Below are 21,380 nucleotides of genomic sequence, written 5' to 3' on the forward strand. Positions count from 1 at the left end.
TTATTTAGACATTAATTGCCTACCTCCCCAAACTAGAATGCTAACCGCATGAGGGTAAGGAATGCGGCTGCCTTGCTTGCTGCCATAACCCAGATAGTACCCAGCACTCAAAACACATTTGGTGAATGAACGAGATAACCTCAGGGCCACCCACTTTAGAGCTACCACAGTTCTCTTTTTATGTTCCCTAGGATCTACAGGAGCTAGGGAGTTCCCTTCTGTTACTCTGACAAACCAGAGGATTGTGAAAAAGAATTAAGAAGATTTTTACAAATGAATTAGTGCTATTGCCTGTGAAATACAAAGAAATAAAAATGTTGTCAAACTAAGACCCTGAGAGCACCCATGGCCTTTGTGAAAAGCACAGGCAGTAATTATAACCAGGAGAACATGCTGGGCTTCTCTGAAGTTCTTAGTAGCTACTCATATGCAAAAATAAAAGACACAGACCCTTGGAATAGAATAAACTCAACTGGCTACGAGTGAAAACTATTAAGCTTTTAACTGGAAAAGCAAATTGTATAGTCCTTTCTTCTGTATCACCTACACTTTCTAAAAAGGAATTTTTTTGTTTTCCAAAAAGGCTAGCATTTGTTACTCAACTTCATGAACATCAGTTCAGGCAGCCTGAGAAAAGCACAAATAAATATATCACAGAGCCTGCTTGTCGTCTATGTTCCCTTCTTTCTACACCTGATAGAAAACTTTTAATCAAAAGATCCCTGAAATGAAGCCTTCATTTCTCAGCTTTCTTGCAGCAAGAAGTGGCCATGTAACTAAGAACCAGACAATGAAATGTAAGCAGTAAGTTGCATGTAATTATGTGCAATGTCCTTAAAGGGAAGATATATGCCCTTCTTTTCTTCCTTTGTGTTGGCTGGAATGTAAACATGATGGCTGGAACTTGAGCACACAACTGAGTATGGCAAAGCAGGAGGAGATAAAGATACTTGAAGCTGCCACACCAGTCTTGGGTTGCCCACCTCTAGATTCCTATATGAGAGAGAGAACCAAACTTCTGTTAGAGCCATTGTTATTTAGGTCTCTGTCATGGGAAGCCGACCTAGTTCTGACTCACACAGAGTCTCTTCAGCAAGGTTATAGGAGAACCCAACCCGGAAATAATTCTTCCTAGATAATAGACGACAAAGTAGATTCTTCCATCAAAGTCTGAGTTGTTTTGACTTGATGCCAAGCCCAGCTTAGCCAATGAGGTAAGAGGGTAACAGTGATCTGTCATATTGATCATGGGTCAGAAGGAACGAGAAGTCAATACCAACAATGAGGACAATGAAAATGATAACAGTGATGGCTAACATTTATTAAGTACTTATTACATCACTGACACTGAGCCAAGGGTTTTATGTCTACTAACTCACTTTATCTTCACAACAATCCCAAGGTTTAAAAAAGATGAATCCTGAATCATTGTGAATCACACAATTTATGAGTGTTAGAATGAGAATTTGAATCCAGGGAAGTCTAACGGCTGAGCCCATATGTGTTACCTGTACATTGCATCATCCAAGTAGAACATCCACTATACTTCCCCAACTCCCACATAAGAATATGGTAGTCAGGCCTCTCCTGAATCACACCATTTCTATGCCAAGGAAAACTTTCACCCTCCTCCAATCAAAGTTTGATGCCACACCAACAATGCCTATAATACCCTCAATACATGGCCAACCATGAATTTCTACTTGTTAAGCACATGACGCTTCTCAGTCATCAATTTCCTTGGATCATTTATAACTTAAATCCATTAAATTACAACTGAAACACAACTATACATATGAAAACCAAATTACATGTTTATTTCAAAGCCTTATTTCACATTTATGCTAAGAACAATATTTCAAAGCTATTTTTTATGACTCATTCTCTCCTGGTCCCATGTGTTGCAATAACACAATGAAATCTGTACCAGTTCATCAGAGAGTCAATATTTGATAGGAAAGTATCAGTGCATACAGGAGCCAAGTTTTATATTAAGGACGAGAACCTCTCCTGTTTGCCTGTCAATGGGAATGCCTCACTGCCAAAAGCTGGACTTAACAAATGTTTGATCAAGTGAACTGACATAATTGTTCTAGGTCTCAGCCTCAGTTTTATATATAAAGTTGGGGTATAATAGTCACTTTCTCGGAGTGATTTCAAGGAGTCAGTGAGACTATGCTTGCTAACTACTTGGTACAGTGTCTAGTACACAGTAAGTGCTCAGTGAGAGGTAGCTCCTTTAAAAAATTATAATCAGTGGCACAATCTGACTGAATAAAGCTCTCAGTGCACCAATGTGTTCAATTACCAAACAACTTTCCAACACTGGAAAAATGAAGACTCACTACCGTACTGACTGGAAAGACGATTCAATGTAGCTGATTCTAAACCCAGACTTCTTTTTAAAGATGGCTATCTGGAAATCTGATTTATCTTGACTCAGCATCATCTATGCCATTATTAACCAGCATGGGCATTTTATTAGGCTTTGTTTGATACTTTGGCTTTCCCTCCCTACCCCCCAATTATTATTATTCTCTATTGTTAGAGTGCCTTTAGTGGTGATTTTAAGTCAGGGACATTAAGTGGGACTTTTTTTTTTTCTTTTTCTTTTGTCTTTTATCTACAGTGGGCATAAAGTAGTCTGGAATGGGCATTACCTTGATCTTCTATTTCCCACTGGGAGACATTTATGCAGAGCACAGGTAAGGAACGGATTCTAAAAGTCATTACAATAGGCCTTTGAAAACAGCCTTGGGATGCCTGAGTGGCTCAGTGGTTGAGCATCTGCCTTTGGCTCAGGGCATGATCCTGGGGTCCTGGGATCGAGTCCCACATTGGGCTCCCTGCATGGAGCCTGCTTCTCCCTTTGCCTGTGCCTCTGCCTCTCTCTGTGTGTCTCTCATGAATAAATAGATAAAATTAAAAAAAAAAAAAGAAAACAGCCTTAATTTTGAATCCATGAAACTCAACTGTCAGGATGGGTTTTCAGAAACACATCTGCTTTAAGAATGTATTCCTTCAACTGTTATCTTGCACCCTTTCTATTCACTAAAGCAGGACACTACTAGTTCTATTAATAAAAATGTCCCAAATAGTTGAGGTAAATCCAACATTTCACTGTTTCAGGCACTTGCCCCCCTACCCAAATCCTGGCACCAGAGGAAAAATGCAGCAGCCTTCCACTGTTTCCAATACCCATTTCCAGGAGAATACCCTTAAAAAATATGCTTACTGTGATTTTCCAAGTACATTTGCTATTTGGAGGGTACACTCCAGGAAAACCTTCGCTGCCAATAAATCCAGACTCTCCAGTAAGAATGCCGCCACATGTGAAAACAGGTCTGGGAAAATAAAAGAAGGAAACTTAATTTGAAACTAGGTCTAACAACCTAACGTCAATCTCAGAAAGACATAGCCTCTTAATATGGATAAAGTTAACACTGATTAATAAATGCTTGGACTGGGGGCTCCCTAGGTGGCTCAGTGGTTTGGCACCTGCCTTCTCCCTGCATGGAGCCTGCTTCTCCCTCTGCCTGTGTCTCTGCCTCTCTCTCTGTCTCTGTGTGTGTCTCATGAAGAAATAAATAAAATTTTTTTAAATAAATAAATAAATAAATAAATAAATAAATAAATAAATAAATAATGCTTGGACTGGATAAGGGATTTGAAATACCTGCTAGGTCTTAAGACTATTTAAATTACAGCCCCATAAAATATGCAGTCCAGGGGGTCCCTGGGTGGCTCAGCGGTTTGGCGCCTGCCTTTGACCCGGGGCACGATCCTGGGGTCCCGGGATCGAGCCCCACGTCGGACTCCCTGCATGGAGCCTGCTTCTCCCTCTGCCTGTGTCTCTGCACAGGTCTATCATGAATAAATAAATAAATAAATCTAAAAAAATTTTCAGTCCATTGGCCATCTATGTCTGTCTTTATTAAGACGGACACATCTATTTCTCCATCCATCCACAAGCAATGAAACGCTCCACATAGTGGGAAGAGCTTATTGGAAAATGGTGAAGTGGAAAATATAACTGGGGGGCGGGGGGGGGGGGGCCTGAGAGAAGGCGAGAGCTAGGCTCTGTGAGGTGTAGGGTTTTAAAGACAAGCAGTTAGGGCAACCCACGTGGCTCAGCGGTTTGGCGCCGCCTTCGGCCCAGGGCGGGATCCTGGAGACCCGGGATCGAGTCCCGCATCAGGGTCCCTGCATGGAGCCTGCTTCTCTCGCTCTTTCTCTCTGTCTCTCATGCATAAGTTAAGTTTAAAGAGAAGCAATTGACTAACATAAAAAGTTTTAATCTCCCTGACCGTCGGCGGGGCGTCCCGCGCCCCCGGGGGCGGGGGGAGGCTGCTGGGGACGGCGGCGAAGGGGCGACGGCGCAGGCGGCCGCGGGACGGGACGCCCCTAGGTCCCGGGGGCCGGGCAGCTCCGACGGAGGCTGGCGGGGAGCGAACCTTCGGGGAGCGGCTCCCCGCGCGCCCCACCGCTCGGGGTCTCCCTTGGGCTCTACGTCTGCGGGCCAAGCCTCCGGGGCGCGGGGGCGCAGCAGGAAGCGAGTCCGCAGCTCGGGCCCTCGGGCAGGCCGGGCGGGGGCGGCGGGCGGAGGCGGGGAGGGGGTCGCGGGGGTCGCGTTACCTCTCGGGGGGCTGCTGCGGCGAGCGCTGCGCGGCGGCCGCCAGCAGCAGGCCGAGCGCGGCCCAGGCGCCCGCGCCCCTCATGGCCGGTGTCGACGCGCGCTCGCCGGTCGGGACCCCGGGCTCTCGCTCCGGCCCACGAGCAGGAACCCGCGCCCGCCCCGCGCGCCGCTCACACCCGGGCGCGCGCACGCGCACTCGCGCACACACGCGCACACCCGCGCGCGCGGCCCAGGTAGCCGAGCGTGCGCCGCAGGCCGGTGGGGGCGCTTTTAAGGGCGACTGCGGAGCGGGCGGCCCCGACGCTGACCTTCCCCAGGGGAGTCGCTCTGGCAGCCGCAGGCCGCTGCTCAATGTCCCGTTTGTTCTGCGGCGGCCGGAGCCGCCCCCTCTCCCGGGGCGGGCGGGCGGCTCCTCCCCGGCACCCCGGGCCCTGGGCCCCTGCGCATCCCGCCCTCGGCCTGTGGGGAGGACGGGGCGGAACCCCGGCCCGGCGAGTGGTACCCAAGCGGGCCCTGGCTTCGGGATCCGCCGACGGCTCCCAGGGAGGGGCTCCGGGCTTGCTTGGGGGACTGGTTTTCTCTAATTGCTTAAAAAAATTTTTTTTTTATTAATAATAATATAATAAATATTTTATATTTTTTCAAAGTTATTTATTTATTTATTTATGCATTCATTCATTCATGAGAGACAGAGAGAGAGAGAGGCTCCATGCGGTGAGCCCGACACGGGACTCGATCCCGGAGACTGGGCCGAAGGCAGGCGCCAAACCGCTGAGCCACTCGGGGATCCCCCTTGAAGATTTTATTTATTTATTGAGACCGAGAGAGAGCACAAGCATGGGGAGGGGCGGAGGGAGAGGGAGAAGGAGAAGCAGACTCTGCTGAGCAGGGAGCCGGGCATGGGGCTCGACTCGATACCAGGACCCCGGGATCACGACCTGAGCCAAAGGCAGAGGCTCAACCAACCGAGCTACCCGGGCGCCCCATCCTTTTTTACTTTAAACACACCCTCCCCCTGCATTCTTCTCTGTTTTTACTGGTGCAGGAGAACAGGGAGACCGTTTCTGTGCAGGGATGCAAGATTGCATTTTCAGCCGAGCTGTTTGTGCGTGAATTGTCATGACCTACGGCAGATAGTGAAGACAGACCCCAGACCATCAGATCTCACCGTGTCCTGTTCTGAAAATGGTGTGTTCCTTTGCTGGCATCTCTCTGCTCTCAAAAGATCTTTTCCAACTATTCCTTTCTGCGATGTTGGCCAGATAAGATTCACAGAGAATTTGTTTTTCTAAGAAGAACAATCCCAACCTTGTGAAGCCAAGGCTTTATTTAATGAGAGAAAAATAATTTTAAACCTCTTATTCCTCCCCAATAACCAGGGATTAATAAAAGAAAAACAAGAACAGAATGGATTCATTGAGATATTCAACAACCAGCCCACCACTAGAGGAGCATAGCCGGGTTAAAATGCCTTATCTGTGTTGTTCCCTCTAAATTATCTTCACCTTTCTAAGCAGTAAGCAAATAAATAAATAAAACCTTAAAATGGTACTTAAGATTTCATTTCTAATACTGAGCTTACAATGTTAAGAATGTAAACACCTCTAGCAAGAATATAGGTAAAAACCAGCTACAGGGAATAATCAGTCTTTTAGTTACAGGGAATAATTTGTCTTTTAATAGTGGAGGAACCCAGGAACCAATAGTAGGAACCAGAATTTCCCTGTGGGGTTTAGGTTATCTTACTATTTTGGAAAAAATGAAGAAAAAAAAGACCAGGAACTACAACTTTTTAAAAATTCTCTAAAGGCACCACACCCTGTGTGACATTAAAAAAAAAAAGAAAGGATTACAGAATTTGGCAAACTACATTATATCCTGAAACCTACACCCAACCCAATAAAAATTGCTTTAAAACAGCAAAGAGAAAAATAAATGGTTGTTTATTTTGCACACATTTCAAGAATATGCTTATCCAGCAGCATAAGTGTTTTAGATGATATTTTGTTAAAAAGTCAAAGTTTTAAATTATAAAGTGAAAATATTGCTCAATTCACTCTCTGGTAATGATTTGAAGTCATCATAGCCAGAAAAGACTTCATTCCTAGTACTAACCTAAGTTTTCAAAATGTAAAATCAAAAAAGTATTAAACATATCTCAGTATATAGAAAACTATTTGAACATAAATACACAGCAGTATTTTCTGTTCTTAATTTATAAAATGATGATTGTGTTCATATCCTCACTAAAGAGTCAGGGTTCCAACACTGATGGTTGTTGTTGAGACACATAAGAAGACATTGATGTTACCTTATGATTTTAAAAGTTTGCTAAAACCTATGTTATTTGCTCTTAGAAAAACATATTTGACTTGGAACTACAATTCTGACCAAAATTATAAACCTTGAATGTTCTGAGAAGCTTAATGTGTTAAAATTGAGACAGACCCAAGTGGACTTTGAAGGTGTGTATAAGGTCCATTTCTGTAAGACTGATTTCTAGACTTTAGTGATACAGAATTGGCATAATAGGCAGGGAGCCAAAGAACTCCAGGCCATACTAAAGAGGTAGAGAGGACAAAAGCCCCATGATAGATTCTAGAAAGAAAAGCAGAGTGGTAGGTGAAGTGATCTTTATTATCCGAAGTATGTATTACCCAATCTCTGCAGTTAATTAGGTTGTACAGAGAATCAAAGTCATGGAAATATGGAAATATTCACCAATGAACCGACCACTTATAAAATTAGTCCTCACTCAAACATTCCTTGCTGCACAATAGTAGCATCTAGCTAGGTCCAATATGTCAACATCTTTGTTGGTTAGTCTCTGGTCAATTCATCAACTTTGTAAACATCTGAAAATGCAATATAAATATAATGCACTTTCGATCCATAATGCAGTATCGATCATATAAAAGATCAAGAATTGGGACACCTGAGTGGCTCAGTGGTTGAGTGTCTGCCTCTGACTCAGGGCGTGAACCCAGAGTCCCGGGATCGAGTCCCACATCGGGCTCCATGCATGTAGCCTGCTTCTCCTTCCACTGTCTATGGCTCTCTGTCTCTCTCTGTGTCTCTCATGAATAAATAAATAAAATCTTAAAAAAAAAATCCAGAATTTATAACATGGTTGCAAGTGATGTTGAAAGAAGTGGGTAGATGATGGGCTTTTCGACGAATGAAGACCTGGATGAGTTACTCCAATGAACAACTGAAGGAAGAAGCAAAGGAGTTCGCTGAACAGGGAGCGCCTGGGTGGCTCAGTTAGTTGAGTATCTACCTTTAGCTCAGGTCATGATCCTAGGGTTCTGGGAATCAAGCCTTGCATTGGCTCCCTGCTCAGTGGATAGTCTGCTTCTCCCTCTCCCTCTGTGTGCCCTCTCTCTCTCAAATAAATAAATAAATCTTAAAAAAAAAAAAAAGAAGAAGAAGTTTGCTGACCAAAAGTTCCCTTAAAAAAGAATGATTTTTAATGCCAAAATATTAAAGAGAAGTCCACGAGAAAAATGAAGAAACATTATAATAATTTTTCAAAAGTAATTTTCTGTATTATAGTGTTGTGAAAGTCAGGAGTGAAGGAAAGGGTGTTTGTATTTGCTAGAATGCATTCTTGCAGGAAAATTATGGTAAAAAATCTACATTTGATTCATTACTCGTTCATTATGAGAATTGGCACATAGTTTCAAATATAAATGAAATTTTGTTAAACACAGAATTATTTTTTGAATTTCTGGTTCCATTTTTGAAGATACAATCCTGAACATTTTTTTGAATATCCACTCTGAAAATGTGGAGCCTGTGTTAGGTACATTTTAAGTGGCCTTTTCTAGAACAATTAATCTCAGATATGGACAATCTCCAATTATCTTGAAAGGTATGTGAGCAACAATCCAGGGCAGTGCCTCAGATTAAAGGGGAGAGAGTGAGAGAAGAGATAATGAGGAGCTGGACTGTCTGCTTGAATCACTCTCATTGTTACTTGAGGCAAGAGTCATATCTGGAATTTAGGTGTGGTCTGTGCTTTCTTAAAAGTGACAGTACTCCAGCGGCACCACATGGGGCTCTAGATTTATAAGTGCTACAAATGTATAAAAGGAATGAAAAGTATTTGGAAAGCAATTAGTGTGGAAACTCTTTTATACAGCCCTAGTGACAATACAATGTCCATGGTATTTCCAAAATATCTGTAATTCTGCAAAACCACCAAACTGGAATTTCCCCCACTTTCCCTAACTGGGAAAATATAGTAGTGTAGAGTTATGATATTAATACTTTAGTAATAGAAGTGCCTCTTCTGAATTCAGCCTTTTCGATACTGTCAACATTTAGGAACTTCCCATTATCTTTGAATTCTTGTGCATACTCATTAGTAAATATTCTCATAAACAAGTCTTTTTTTTTTTTTTAAGATTTTATTTATTTATTTGAGAGAGAGAGAGAAAGCGTGCACATGTGGGAAGGAGAGGCAGAGGGAGAGGGAGAAGCATGATCCCAGGACCCTGAGATCATGACCTGAGCTAAAGGCTGAGGTCACACTCAACTGACTGAGCCACCCAGGTGCCCCAAAAAGCATTTTTAGAATTAAATGTGAGTTCAATTACTTTTTTTTTTTTTTAATATTTGTAAGCATACGTTGGGAAGTATACTTCTCCTACTTCCTCCTAAGAATAAATCGTCGTAGGGGAATTGTGTTGGTTAGGCTTTTTAGCCTATGAACAACTAAGTCCATTCTGGCTAATACAGGCCATAAAAGAAGGGATCCATTTTTAAAATAGAAGGTAGTTCACATAATCATTAAGAGAACTGAAGAAACTATGTCAAGGCTAATGGCCAAAGCCTGGCTTCTGAAATGGCCCAGTGAGAAATTAGCTGTCATTGCTGTTACCAAGACTAAGCAATAATGGATATACTCCAACTTACTGCAATTGTGATGACTAGGAGCACATCAGATCCATTTCTGACCTGAGAAACTAAAACTTGCACACCTCTACCCCCAAAGGCTAGATAGTTCAGCTACAGAAGAAAAGCTCATCACAGACCCTCTTTCCTCATGTTAATCTCTTAAATCCAAAGTCTCACGCAAGTGTATATGATTGGTAATGTCTTTGTCACACGAGTGTGTTTCAGCTGCAAGAGAGGTTAGAAGTTCAACTGTTTGTGGGAGAAAGGGCCATCTACTGTAGAAATTTCCCCAAATATTAGAAGACTACTCAGAAAATAATGGGCTGGCACAAATATGATTAATGCCCATGACAGAGATCCACAAAGTTCAATTAGCCTATCTCCTCGCATGCCCTTGCTGAAGAGAACTGCCCTCAAAGGGGTCTTTATCTAGAAGTGTGCTATGGTAATGTAATGTATGTTGAATGGAACCAGCTCCATTCATCTGTCGATGCTGGACAAAGGAATCAGCTGCTCTGTGTTGATTTGGAATGAAACTTTATCCTATGGAGCCATTTCATAATGAATCATCATCATCACCTCTAACTTCTACTGAGTACTTACTATACACCAGGAACAGTGATAAGTGCTTTCTAATAAGGTTTCATTTAACTCTCTCAATAACCCTATGAGTAAGAGTGATTATCACCATGTTATGGGTGAAGATTCTGAGATTGATAGAGGTTAACAGCTAATCTAAAACCTTCAGTGTGTGAATGAAATACTGAGATTTGAACCTAGTCTGCCTAGAAAGCTCACACTTTTGTTAATACTGCATGCCAATCCATCAGAGCCTCTCTTGAGATCCATGAACAACACTTCATGCACGTGGAGACATTGGGTGTGGTAGGATAGACTTATGCTGTTTATTCCCCCAGGATCACTAATTTCATTCATTGCTCCTCTAGACCCTGGATGGAACATATAACCAAAGACTGTTCAATAAGAGGGCTCTCCCAGGACTTTCCTATTGGATGCATTGGAGAAAAGGCTCTGCTCCCCTTTTTGTTTTTGCTCTGAAAGCAGTGTGTAAGCTAATAATTTCCTAGGGAAAGAGGAGCAAGCCTGAGGTGGATGCTTCAGAGCAATAGGCCACACACCTTCCACATGGGATTGATCTTTAAGAATTTGAAAAAGACTCTTTTGAGAACCCAGGATTCTACTATGTAATATACAGAGACTTGGGCATGAGAGAAGATATAAAGACAAGTTTTAATTAAAAAAACAAAACAAAACAAAACACAAAACTAACTTGGTCCTAAAAAATCTTCAGTGTGTGGGCCATTGATGGTAATGGAGATCATGAAGTAAGGAATATAATTGACAACACCAAACCAAACCAAAACACCTTGGAATCACTTTATTATGTTGACATCTGAGGAAGAACCTTTGCCTGTAGGAATGATAGTGTTAACTGTCAGTAAGAAATTTCTTTTTGTTAGGTACACTTCCCTTATCCAATATATTGATCCAGATAGCCATTTGGGTTCTTTTGTAGCTAACTCATCTGGCTACCTCACCCGGACTGAATATTACTACAATTATTTGTCCAATTATTAGTTGTCTGCAAGCAAACAATGCAATATGGCGACCCAGGGAAGTGCTGGAACCCCAAATTAAAAGGAATATTACTACAACTGCCTGCTAACAAAGAGCCAGAAGTCTGAAACAAAAAATGCCCAAGTGCCAGAGGGTATTAGCTCAGATCTTTTTTTCCCCCAGGTGACTCTAAGGTCTCTGTGCCCTCCTCACAGATTCTTAAAGCTTGAAGCAAGAGTTTGGCATCAGCACTCTTAACCCTAACCACCCCAAGGAGTGAGAACTGAAGCTCTCCCGCTCAAGCTGTGTTTCCATTTTTTATCACAATCTTTTTTTTCTTTTTAAGTAAAGATTTCCCTTAATATAAAGGAAATATATGTTCATTATATAAAATCTAGAAAAATGTAAGAAAGGAACAAGAAAAAAATACCATTGACTTTGCCACCCAAAGACAACCCTAGTGCCACTTTAGTTCCCCTTGCTTTCCAATGTGTCTCTTCTACGATAACATTATATCTAGGGATTTGAAGAGTGTACTTTAATTCCATGTCCTTCTTTGCTTTGGGGAAAGTCATCAATAAAGAAGGTCAATGATAATGATTTTATAATGTCAACATTACTGAAATCACAACCGACTTAAGAATGACTTCTTGAGAGGAGTGAGAAGCAAATCTTTTTCCCTTTTAAAGTTCATTCAGAAGTAAATTCCTGTTTAGTCATTGGTCTTCTAAAGTCTGTTTGGAGAAACCAATTCTAATTGCAGATAGAGCTGATAAGTCTACCTCAATTCAAGTATCCCTTGTTTCTTCCTCAAGGAATAGATTCACATTTGTTGTTCATTAAACATCTGGAATAAAAGAGTTTGTATTTCCAGTTTGAGCCTGGTTTATCACGAGTTGCAAGATTGCTTAAGGGTTATTGTTTTTGAAAAATAAGATAGCTACCTAAAAGGCATTGCTCAGATAAATATTATATGCAAAGGCACTAGAACTATGAGACTGAGCCAGTAAGAGCCAGTAAGTTCTGAGCTTAAAAGAAAACCGACTGCAAAATTCACAAAGGAATACCTTTGCAGTTCTAAGAATTCTCTAAAGAATTTAAGAATCGAAGGATTGAAGAACTAAAATTAAATTAAATTTAAGATCTTCTGTAAAAGATTTATTTGTATAATTTTGTAAATATATAGATAAAATTATATATAAACACTAATATAGAGAGCATTTATGTATGTAATTTATACATTTTTTAAAAAAGGTTTTACTTATTTATTCATGAGAGACACAGAGAGAGAGGCAGAGACATAGGCAGAGGGAGAAGCAGGCTCCATGCCGGGAGCCCGACATGGGACTCAATCCCCAGACCCAGGATCACACCCTGAGCCAAAGGCAGACACTCAACTGCTGAGCCACCCAGGCGCCTCTATACGTTGTTTATAGATATAATTTACAATGCAAATAAATCACCTACATTATAATTCACAAATAACCTATTTACATTATAAATTATGTGTGTAATTTATACATAAATATAAATTTATATAATGAATAAAATATTATCAAATAAAATCTATACAAATAAATGAACAAAAAATATATATGTATATAAAATGATGGCTATGAACAGAGTCATATCCCTGGTATTAATAAAACTAGTTTCAAGTATAAACTCTCAGCCCTTTGCCCTTAGAATTTTAAAAACATTTCACAGTCCTGTAAGTGCATTGAAATAACCCCAACAAAAACATACTTTCCTAAGAAACAAACAGAACTCCAAATACACATTTTTCCATTAAGATGATTGCAAAAGAAGGCATATGTGGAGAAACATCACTTTCAGTAAATTCTCAATGAAGCCAAAATACTCGAACATCAACATATGTTTATTGTCGGTATTAAAAGGTTATTAATTTTAAAAATTAACATGAAACTCATTTGATGGAATTTAATAGGATTACATCTCTTGATGGAGTCCAGAGTCTTTTCTGAGGAACACTGAAATTGCTGCTTCTTAAGAGAGGGATATTTGCCAGGCAATAATGACAGGAGTATTCCGGCCGACTGGGTAGGGCTGATTACACAAATGGGAAGTTGTGGCAAGAGAAGCACAGCCTGGAGTTGGCAGTTGTCTCTGTTTTCTCAATTGGTAATGTTTCCATTGGCAGCATCTAGAGATTTTTTTGTTTGTTTCATCTTTCTTTTACCTTTGTGGTATGCTTAGGTATTATTTGTCTATATTGAGAATTCTGAGGAAGGTAATAGGTATATAAACATGATAAACATGTGTAATATACATATGATTTCCTGCGCATTCTCACTTACGTGTATGTAGATGCAGATGCATGTGTGAATGTGCCCCTGGATCTGTGTATGCACACGTCTTCCACAGTCAGAGCTGGAGATTCATTAACATATTTTCACCCTGTGAAGTTCCCTTTTTTTTTTTTTTAAGGTTTTATTTATTTATTCAGGAGAGACAAAGAGAAAGAGGCAGAGACACAGGCAGAGGGAGAAGCAGGCTCCATGCAGGGAGCCTGATGTGGGACTTGATCCTGGGACTCCAGGATCACACCCTGGGTCTAAGGCAGATGCTTAACCCCTGAGCCATCCAGGTGTCCCTGAGTAGTCTTTTTTTTTTTTTCAATTAAAAAAATGTTTTTAAAATTTTATTTATTTATTCATGAGAGACAGAGAGAGAGAGAGAGAGAGAGAGAGAGAGGCAGAGACACACAGGCAGAGGGAGAAGCAGGCTCCATGCAGGGAGCCCAACATGGGACTCGATCCGGGGTCTCCAGGATCACACCCTGGGCTGAAGGCAGGCGCTAAACCATTGAGCCACCAGGGCTGCCCCCTGAGTAGTCTTTATATGAATAAGAACATTCATTCATTTTATCAGTTGTGCAGCACATATTAATCCGACAGTGATAGATCTAGGTGTCACAAAAATGGAACTTCCTTTATTAGTCTATCACTGAAATTAAGCCATCTCTCAAGCTTTATATGGCAGAAAGCCTCATCTTGCCTCTTGACTCTAAACTCAATCACTTCCAGATTCTTCTCAGTTTATTTTGGGTAAATCCTCTAGCAATTCGCAAATCATCACTTCCCTTCTCCAAGGTGTGATCTCATTCATTCATTCATCAAATACTTGTTGAGCTCCTACTATGTACCAGTAACTAGGAATTGAGCATATAGTAAATACAACAAAAAATCCTTGCTTTTGTAGCGCATCTGTTTCAGTGAGGAAGATGAACAGTAAGCAAGCAAACAAACACATGAAAAATACCAGGAGTGATAAAAGCTCTATTAAGAATTAAAGCAGTGGGGGGATCCCTGGGTGGCTCAGTGGTTTGGCGCCTGCCTTCAGGCCAGGGTATGATCCTGGGGTCCTGGGATCGAGTCTCACATCAGGCTCCCCATAGGGAGCCTGCTTCTCCCTCTGCCTGTGTCTCTGCCTCTCTCTCTGTGTCTCTCATGAATAAAGAAATAAAATCTTAACAAAAAAAGAGAGAGAGAATTAAAACAGTGTGCTACGATAGGGGCCTGGGTGAGCAGACAATGTTCAGTGTGGTAGTAGCTAATCTGAGAACTGAATAATAAGAAAGAACAAGCCTTGAGAAAGGCAAAAGGGCACTTCAAAAGAAGGAACAGAAGCACAAAGACTCTAAGGTGAGAAAGCTTGACTTCTAGTTTGCAAAGGCCTCCGCAGTCTCCAGCATCAGCAAAGGGCATTCTTATCTCCTCCCTGACCCAGAGCAAGGCATGAGGTTGCCTCGGAAAGGAGGAGCTTGGGCAGCCAGAGAATTTTAGGGAAGAAAAACTTTAATACCATCTGAGACTTTTATCACACAAGAGTAAATATTCATAAATGTGTGCATTTCTTTCTTTTATAGTACTTACATTGCTTATATTTTCCTTTTAGTAGAAAGTAGAGATGTTACTAGGAAAGTCTAGAGCTGGGTATAGCATAATTTGAAGCAAGAGCCAAGATGACTCTTTTTCTTTGATAGGAGTGTCATCTTTCTTGGAGGACCATGCTGGCCACTTATCACTCTTTCCTCAGTTGAGCACCTAAACAAGACAGTACTATGTCATAAAATTGTTAGGGATCTTTTTTTTTTTTTTTTTAAGATTTTATTTATTTATTCATGAGAGACACAGAGAGAGAGGCAGAGACACAGGTAGAGGGAGAAGCAGGATCCATGCAGGAGCCCGATGCGGGAATCCATCCCGGAACTCTGGGGTCATGCCCTGAGCCGAAGGCAGATGCTCAACCGCTGAGCCACCCAAGTGTCCCTTGCCCTATTTTCTTTAAGTCATTATTTATTCCTTGAGGCTATGTCATCTATCCATCCATCCATCCATCCATCCGTTAAGCAGATTTAATTGAGCATCCAAGAACGAGTTCCTTCTCCATTCAGTCCTCTCTGGAGGAAAAACAGTGAGGGAGACAAGTGAGGGTTGCCTCCTTTCCCTCACGATCCCTATAGCCCTTTCTCCACACTGCACAGTTTAGCACTTCATGAATGCATACTTGTGTTACCCATTCTGAATATTGCAATAGTGTCAAGAATTAGGGTAGATATTCCCATTTTGCTAATGAGGAAACCAAGGCCTGCAGTATTAATATGTGAGTATTCTATTCTGTTAAATATCAATCTGCCTGGTTTCCATAAAATTAAACATACACTTTTGACCCAGCAATCCCACTCCCAGGTATTCGCCCAAGAGAAATAAAGATATATGTCCACACAAGGACTTATACATGAATGCTTATTGTAGCTTTATTCATAATAACTCAAAGCTAAAATAGGCCAGGTGTTCAGCAATAGGAGAGCAGATAAACAAACTATGGTATATGGTATACAATGGAAAATGACTCAGCCACAGAAAGGGACAAACTTCTGATATATATCAGAACATGAATAAATCTGAAAAACATTAGGCTGAGCAAAACAAAGAAACAAACAAAACATAAAAAAAAAAAAAAACCCAGACCTAAAAGAGTACACATTTATTTATTCCATTTATTTGGAATTTTACAGTAGGCTAAGTTAATCTAGAGTGGCAGAAAGCATATTATGGTTGTCTGGGGCCAGAAATGGGGGTGGGTAGTGGGTGAGTATAGATTGGAAAAGAGCAGGGAATTTTGAGGGGTGACGGAAATGTTCTATATCTTAATTGTGGTGGTAATTACATGGGTGTATGCTTTAGTCAAAACCCACTGAACTGTACACCTAAAATGGGTACATTTTATTGCATGTAATTTATATCTTAACAAAGAAAAAATTTAAAATACAAATCTGCCTAAAAATTATATACTTTATATATGTATATATTTACATATATATAGTTATGTAAACTATACGTATATATAAAATGTATAGGATTTCCTCCTTATCTGTACAAGAAGGGCTATGGGGATATAGGAAACTACATAAGTCAGAAAGTTCCAGAAAAGGAAGAAACAGGATCAAGAATAAGAATATCCCTAGCTCTGAGGAGAACATGCAACAAGCAAGTAACAATAGATTCCAAAATAAGGGAGTGAGATCACTGCACAAACTTGAAATCCAACTCCTGGGAAATGAAGCCTCTAGCTACTCCTGCTACGATATTCCAATAACATATAATAAAAAATGGAAAACTGAGGTTCACTACCTGTGCCCTGGCCTTGATAGACACAGGGACAGAAATGGGAGGAGTTGGTAGTGGAGAAGAGAGAAGGAAAAGATGATGTCCTGTCTAGTGGCTCAGCCAGGCCTCTCCTAAGACTCCAGAAGCCTCTCCAGACTGTAGCTACTCGCTGGCTCCCCTCAGAGGCCAGGGCTCTCCAGTGGGAATGAAGAGAAAACATTTCCCTGAAGTGTGGACTCCATTAAGATGACTGCTTGGGATGCCTGGGTGGCTCAGTGATTGAGCATCTGCCTTCACCTCAGGGCATGATCCTGGGGTCCTGGGATTGAGTCCCACATTGGGGTCCCTACAGGAAGCCTGCTTCTCCCTCTGCCTATGTCTCTGCCTTTCTCTCTGTGTCTCTCATGAATAAATAAATAAAATCAAAATCTTAAAAAAAAGAAGGTGACTGCTCCATCTGAAAGGAACAAAAATTGGTCCTTGTGGACAATTTGTCTTAGTCCTGGTTGCCAGGGGCTCTGTGATGTTGAACTTCTCAGGTCTAGATTCCTGGTCACAGTGACATGGCATGACAGAGGTCAATAGGACTTGTGCTGAAATGGATGTTTGTTGTTAACTCCCCTTTCTGTTTTTTTTAAGATTTTATTTATTTATTCATGAGAGACACAGAGAGAAAGGCAGAGACCTAGAGGGAGAAACAGGCTCCCTGTGTGGAGCCTGATGTGGGACTGGATTCCAGGACCCTGGGATCATGACCTGAGTCAAAGGCAGACATTCAACCACTGAGCCACCCAAGTGCCCCACCTCCCCTTTCTTTGTTAATAGTGCTTGGATTGTCCTTCTCCACTCTCAGTCCAAGTTGTCCTGATGAAGACAGATCCACCCTGGCTCTCTAGAGAGAGCAGTGACTCAGGCCAGTTAACCAGAGCGTCACACTCCCTTGGCCACAGTGATTTCTTCAGGCGTGGGCATATGACTGCTTCCTCTGCAGAGCCAATGGGACACTGTGAAACATTTCCAGAGAATGAGACATTTCTAAGAGTGGCATGCCAGTTGTACTTTTTGCTCTGAAGCTAAAATCTGAGAGAATGTAGGGTTGGATCTGCTGTCACCATCCTGATACTGTTGGAGCCATCTCAGAGGAAATCAGACGAGAGACAGAGAGAAATCAAGTCCTGAAGACAGCTTTTGGGCTCTGAATCCAGCCATGCCTGACAAGTCTATCCTTGGGCTTTTTGTTTTCTTACTCAGTTCCCCAATAAGTTCCCTTCTTGCTTAAACCAGTTGGAGTCAATTTTTCTGAGATATATACAGCTCAAGTGGCAAGCTCGCCCCATCCCCTCTACTGACAAACACCTTCTTCTCATTCAAGACTCACTTTAAGTACCAATAAGCTATGAGTTTTTCCGGCTCCCCTGCCCCAAGTGGAACTGGCTCCTCAATGATTTTCCTCCACTGTACTCTGCACGCACTATCACAGCACCTAAAATCTTTAGAATCCTTGTTCTTATGGGTATGTCTCTCTTTCCACAGACCATAAAGCCGTTGAGCATAGGAGCTGTCTATATGTGGGCTAGAGTCTAGCCTAGCCCCTGGCATATAGTAGGTGCATAACAAGTGTTGGCTGCACAAATGAATGAATGAAGGGAGCAAGAGTCTGCCCCCAGGTCTTCCAATAAGAGACACTGGCATCTCAGTTGGTAGACAGGGTGAGGCTTTGTTGCATGTTCTCCTCAGAGCTAGAGAATTTGGGATGGACAATGGAAAGAACCAACACATCTGTTTGCCAGTCAGTCTTGTCCGTCTATCTGAACATCTCTGGGCATCACTCAGAACTGGGCCTCCTAGGCTAGGAGAGTGACTCATGCTTGGGAATGGGCAATGCAAGGCTTTTAAAATACTATTTATACCCAGCTCTGATTTTCATGACTACTGCTTTTGTGACACTGAGCTCTCAGGTGGGGAGCTCAGTGGGCAGCTCTGGAGAGCCAGGGACACAGAAGCTAAGGAAATGAAGTCAGGTGGGGGGTAATAGAAGACTGTCTATGTATTTAGTAAATTCTTATCGACCAACTGAATTTGTTTCTTACAGTCACTTTTTTTCTCTTCATGAAAATGAAGAGCTATATGGAATTGAAAATCTGACCAATAGTAGAATAAAATGACATCGATAGATGGGAACAGAAAATGTTTGCAGGATCAAATAATTATCTGAAAGTATGCTTGAAATGGGACATCTGGGTGGTACAGTTGGTTAAGCATCTGCCTTCAGCTCAGGGTAGGATCTCAGGGTCCTGGGGTTGAGTCCCACTTTCAGCACCCTGCTCAGCACGGAGTCTGCTTCTCCCTCCCCTTTTATCCCTCCCTGCCATGCGTGCTCTCTCTCAAATAAATAAATCAAACCAAAGTCATAGTCTTTCTGATTGGCTAGGATGAATCACATGCTGCTCCTCAACCAATGGTACAATCAACCCCACCATCATTTTATGAACTGAGAGAAGAGTTGGTAATCCCCCTCGAAGGAATTATGCTATAGTTTCTAGTAGAGGGAACAGAGAGTGAGTGACAAAACAGTATCAATTACCTGTAAATAACCCATAATGCCTTAGGCCACATAGGATGGTGGTAGTGCTGGGAGACAGACAGGAGGGACAGAGTCACAAGAGCATACAAACTAGAACTTGTCTGGTTTTACCTTCACTTGCTATGTGAGAATACCAGCCCCTCCCAAATTATGGGAGGAAACATTAGCTTCCTCCCAATTATTTTGGGAGTCCCTGGAGACTTTAGTGAGGAGTCTCATGTGTACTTGTGAAACATTTCTTTTGGGTAGCTCTCAGGACCATTAGCCTCTTCCTCCTTTGCTGCAGGCTCCTGGGATATTTCTGTGGCTGCCAAGGCCAAGGTGCTCAAGGCACAACAATGCTGTTGCTGCAGTGCCTTACAGAGATAGCGGCCACTGCCCATGCTGCTGAAAAAAACCTAACCCTTTAAAGAATGGGGTCTCTTCCCATGTCTCCAGCAGGGACTCTGCATGAGGGCAGTACCTTTCACTGCCATTTCTGCCATCCAGTCCCTCTTACCTAACAAATAAGGGTTGGATGGTCACAGTTGGCATCCGTCTAAGGACTTCCCACAGGACAAGATTTATACCCCTTCTCCAAGCACTGTGCCAAGTGGCTGGTCCATGAGGGAGTAAAAAAATCAGTCCCCACTTGGCGGGCGGGGGGGGGGGGGGGAACCACCCTGAAGGTCTATCCCATTTCCCACTGAAGGTGAAATCAGCTAGGCCTCTGTCACACCTGCCTGGCACTTCAATCTCCCCCTCTCCCAGTCTTGCTTTCCTTACTTCTTTATAGGGCTGTCTCTGACTACAGCCCTCAGTGAACCACCTGCAAGCAAGTCTCATGTGAGTCTGTTTCCAGGGAACTTGGCCCAAGGCACATGGCATATGTTATTCACTCAGCCGTGTGGCTCTGACCTCAACAGTCCTCTCTATAGATTTATTCTTTTACTGGTGCTGTCTGAGGTGACGTGGCAGCTGGTTGCTTCATGACATGCTCTTGCTGTTGTGAAAGTCTTTGCTATCCTCACCGAAACCTTGAAAGATCAGGAAGGTGTTTAAAGATCCTTTAAACTCATTAACCCTGGAATTTTTGCTCTGTCCTGGAGCCAGAAATGGCTCTCACCCCTCTGCCCCAGAGCAGATCCCTGTCAGGCTCCAGTAACAGCTCAAGACACAAAGAAGGATGCTTCTTCCTTTCAAGATTCTCTCAGAAGCTCCACCCCGGCTTTTCAGCCCTTCGTACGTACCCTCCACCCTGGCAGCTCTCTTGGGTCATGCCAGTTGCCAAGGCGGCAGTGGCTAGCACCAATGCTCCCCAGTGAACTGATGGTACCTCAGCTGTTAGCGCAGCTCAGTCTTCTCCTTCCCTGCAAGGTGAATTCCGTTGAAATTCTTGTGCTCTTTTTTCCCATCTGGCTGTTGTCAGGGCCACATGATGGGCTAATATGGGCCACATTCTGAATTACAAAATGGGTCCACTACCTTCCTTCAGCTCTGCTATAAATTTGCCTGACTCTCCATTGCCCTCACCCCTCTCTGGGAACCATCAAGCTCTGAGAATGTCGAATATGTTAGAACAGAGAAGGAGGGTGAAGGTGGAAAGGACAACATCTGTTTATGGAGACAGGATTCAGACAACTCCTTGTTACATACAGCAAAGGAGTCGAGAAGTCAGATAAACCTGGCTTCCTTCCTTCTTCATCTGTCAAATGAGGACACTTCATGAAGTTGTTAAGATAAATAAGATAATGCATGTAAAGCCTTTGACCTGGCATGGGGTGAGTGCTCAATACCTGGTATTTTTACCAGCTACAGGTTTTTGTCTCTCAGTCCCAAATCCGCTGTTCTATTCTCTGCTTTGTGGCACTGGGTCTATCTGGGACTCTACAGACCGTGTTTCTGCTTTGCTAGCTACTCCTTGTTGGGCTCTGCCAACGGGGAAACCAGAGAGACACTAGAAGGCTGCAGGCAGGGGAAGGCACTTGTTCCTTCCTGGGGGCTTATATCTACTTCCTGTTCCATGAGCAGCACATCAGCAATACCTGTTTATCTTGGCAGAGGTGGT

At 42.4% G+C, this 21,380-nt stretch overlaps 1 protein-coding gene across 1 annotated transcript in view; it reads right to left on the reverse strand.

Annotated features, from left to right (window-relative positions):
* PCOLCE2 (procollagen C-endopeptidase enhancer 2) overlaps positions 1-4,988 on the reverse strand; it is a 64,778-nt gene extending 59,790 nt beyond the window's left edge. Inside the window, exons 1-2 of the mRNA XM_072727064.1 lie at positions 4,636-4,988; positions 3,236-3,344 (exon numbers count right to left, since the gene is read on the reverse strand). Of these exons, the coding sequence (XP_072583165.1) occupies positions 3,236-3,344; positions 4,636-4,718 (192 nt within the window). The 5' untranslated portion in view covers positions 4,719-4,988. The remainder of the gene's footprint in view (positions 1-3,235; positions 3,345-4,635) is intronic.
* Positions 4,989-21,380: the final 16,392 nt, after the last annotated feature.

This window comes from Vulpes vulpes, chromosome 11 (genome assembly GCF_048418805.1).
Source record: "Vulpes vulpes isolate BD-2025 chromosome 11, VulVul3, whole genome shotgun sequence".
Lineage (NCBI taxonomy): Eukaryota > Metazoa > Chordata > Mammalia > Carnivora > Canidae > Vulpes > Vulpes vulpes.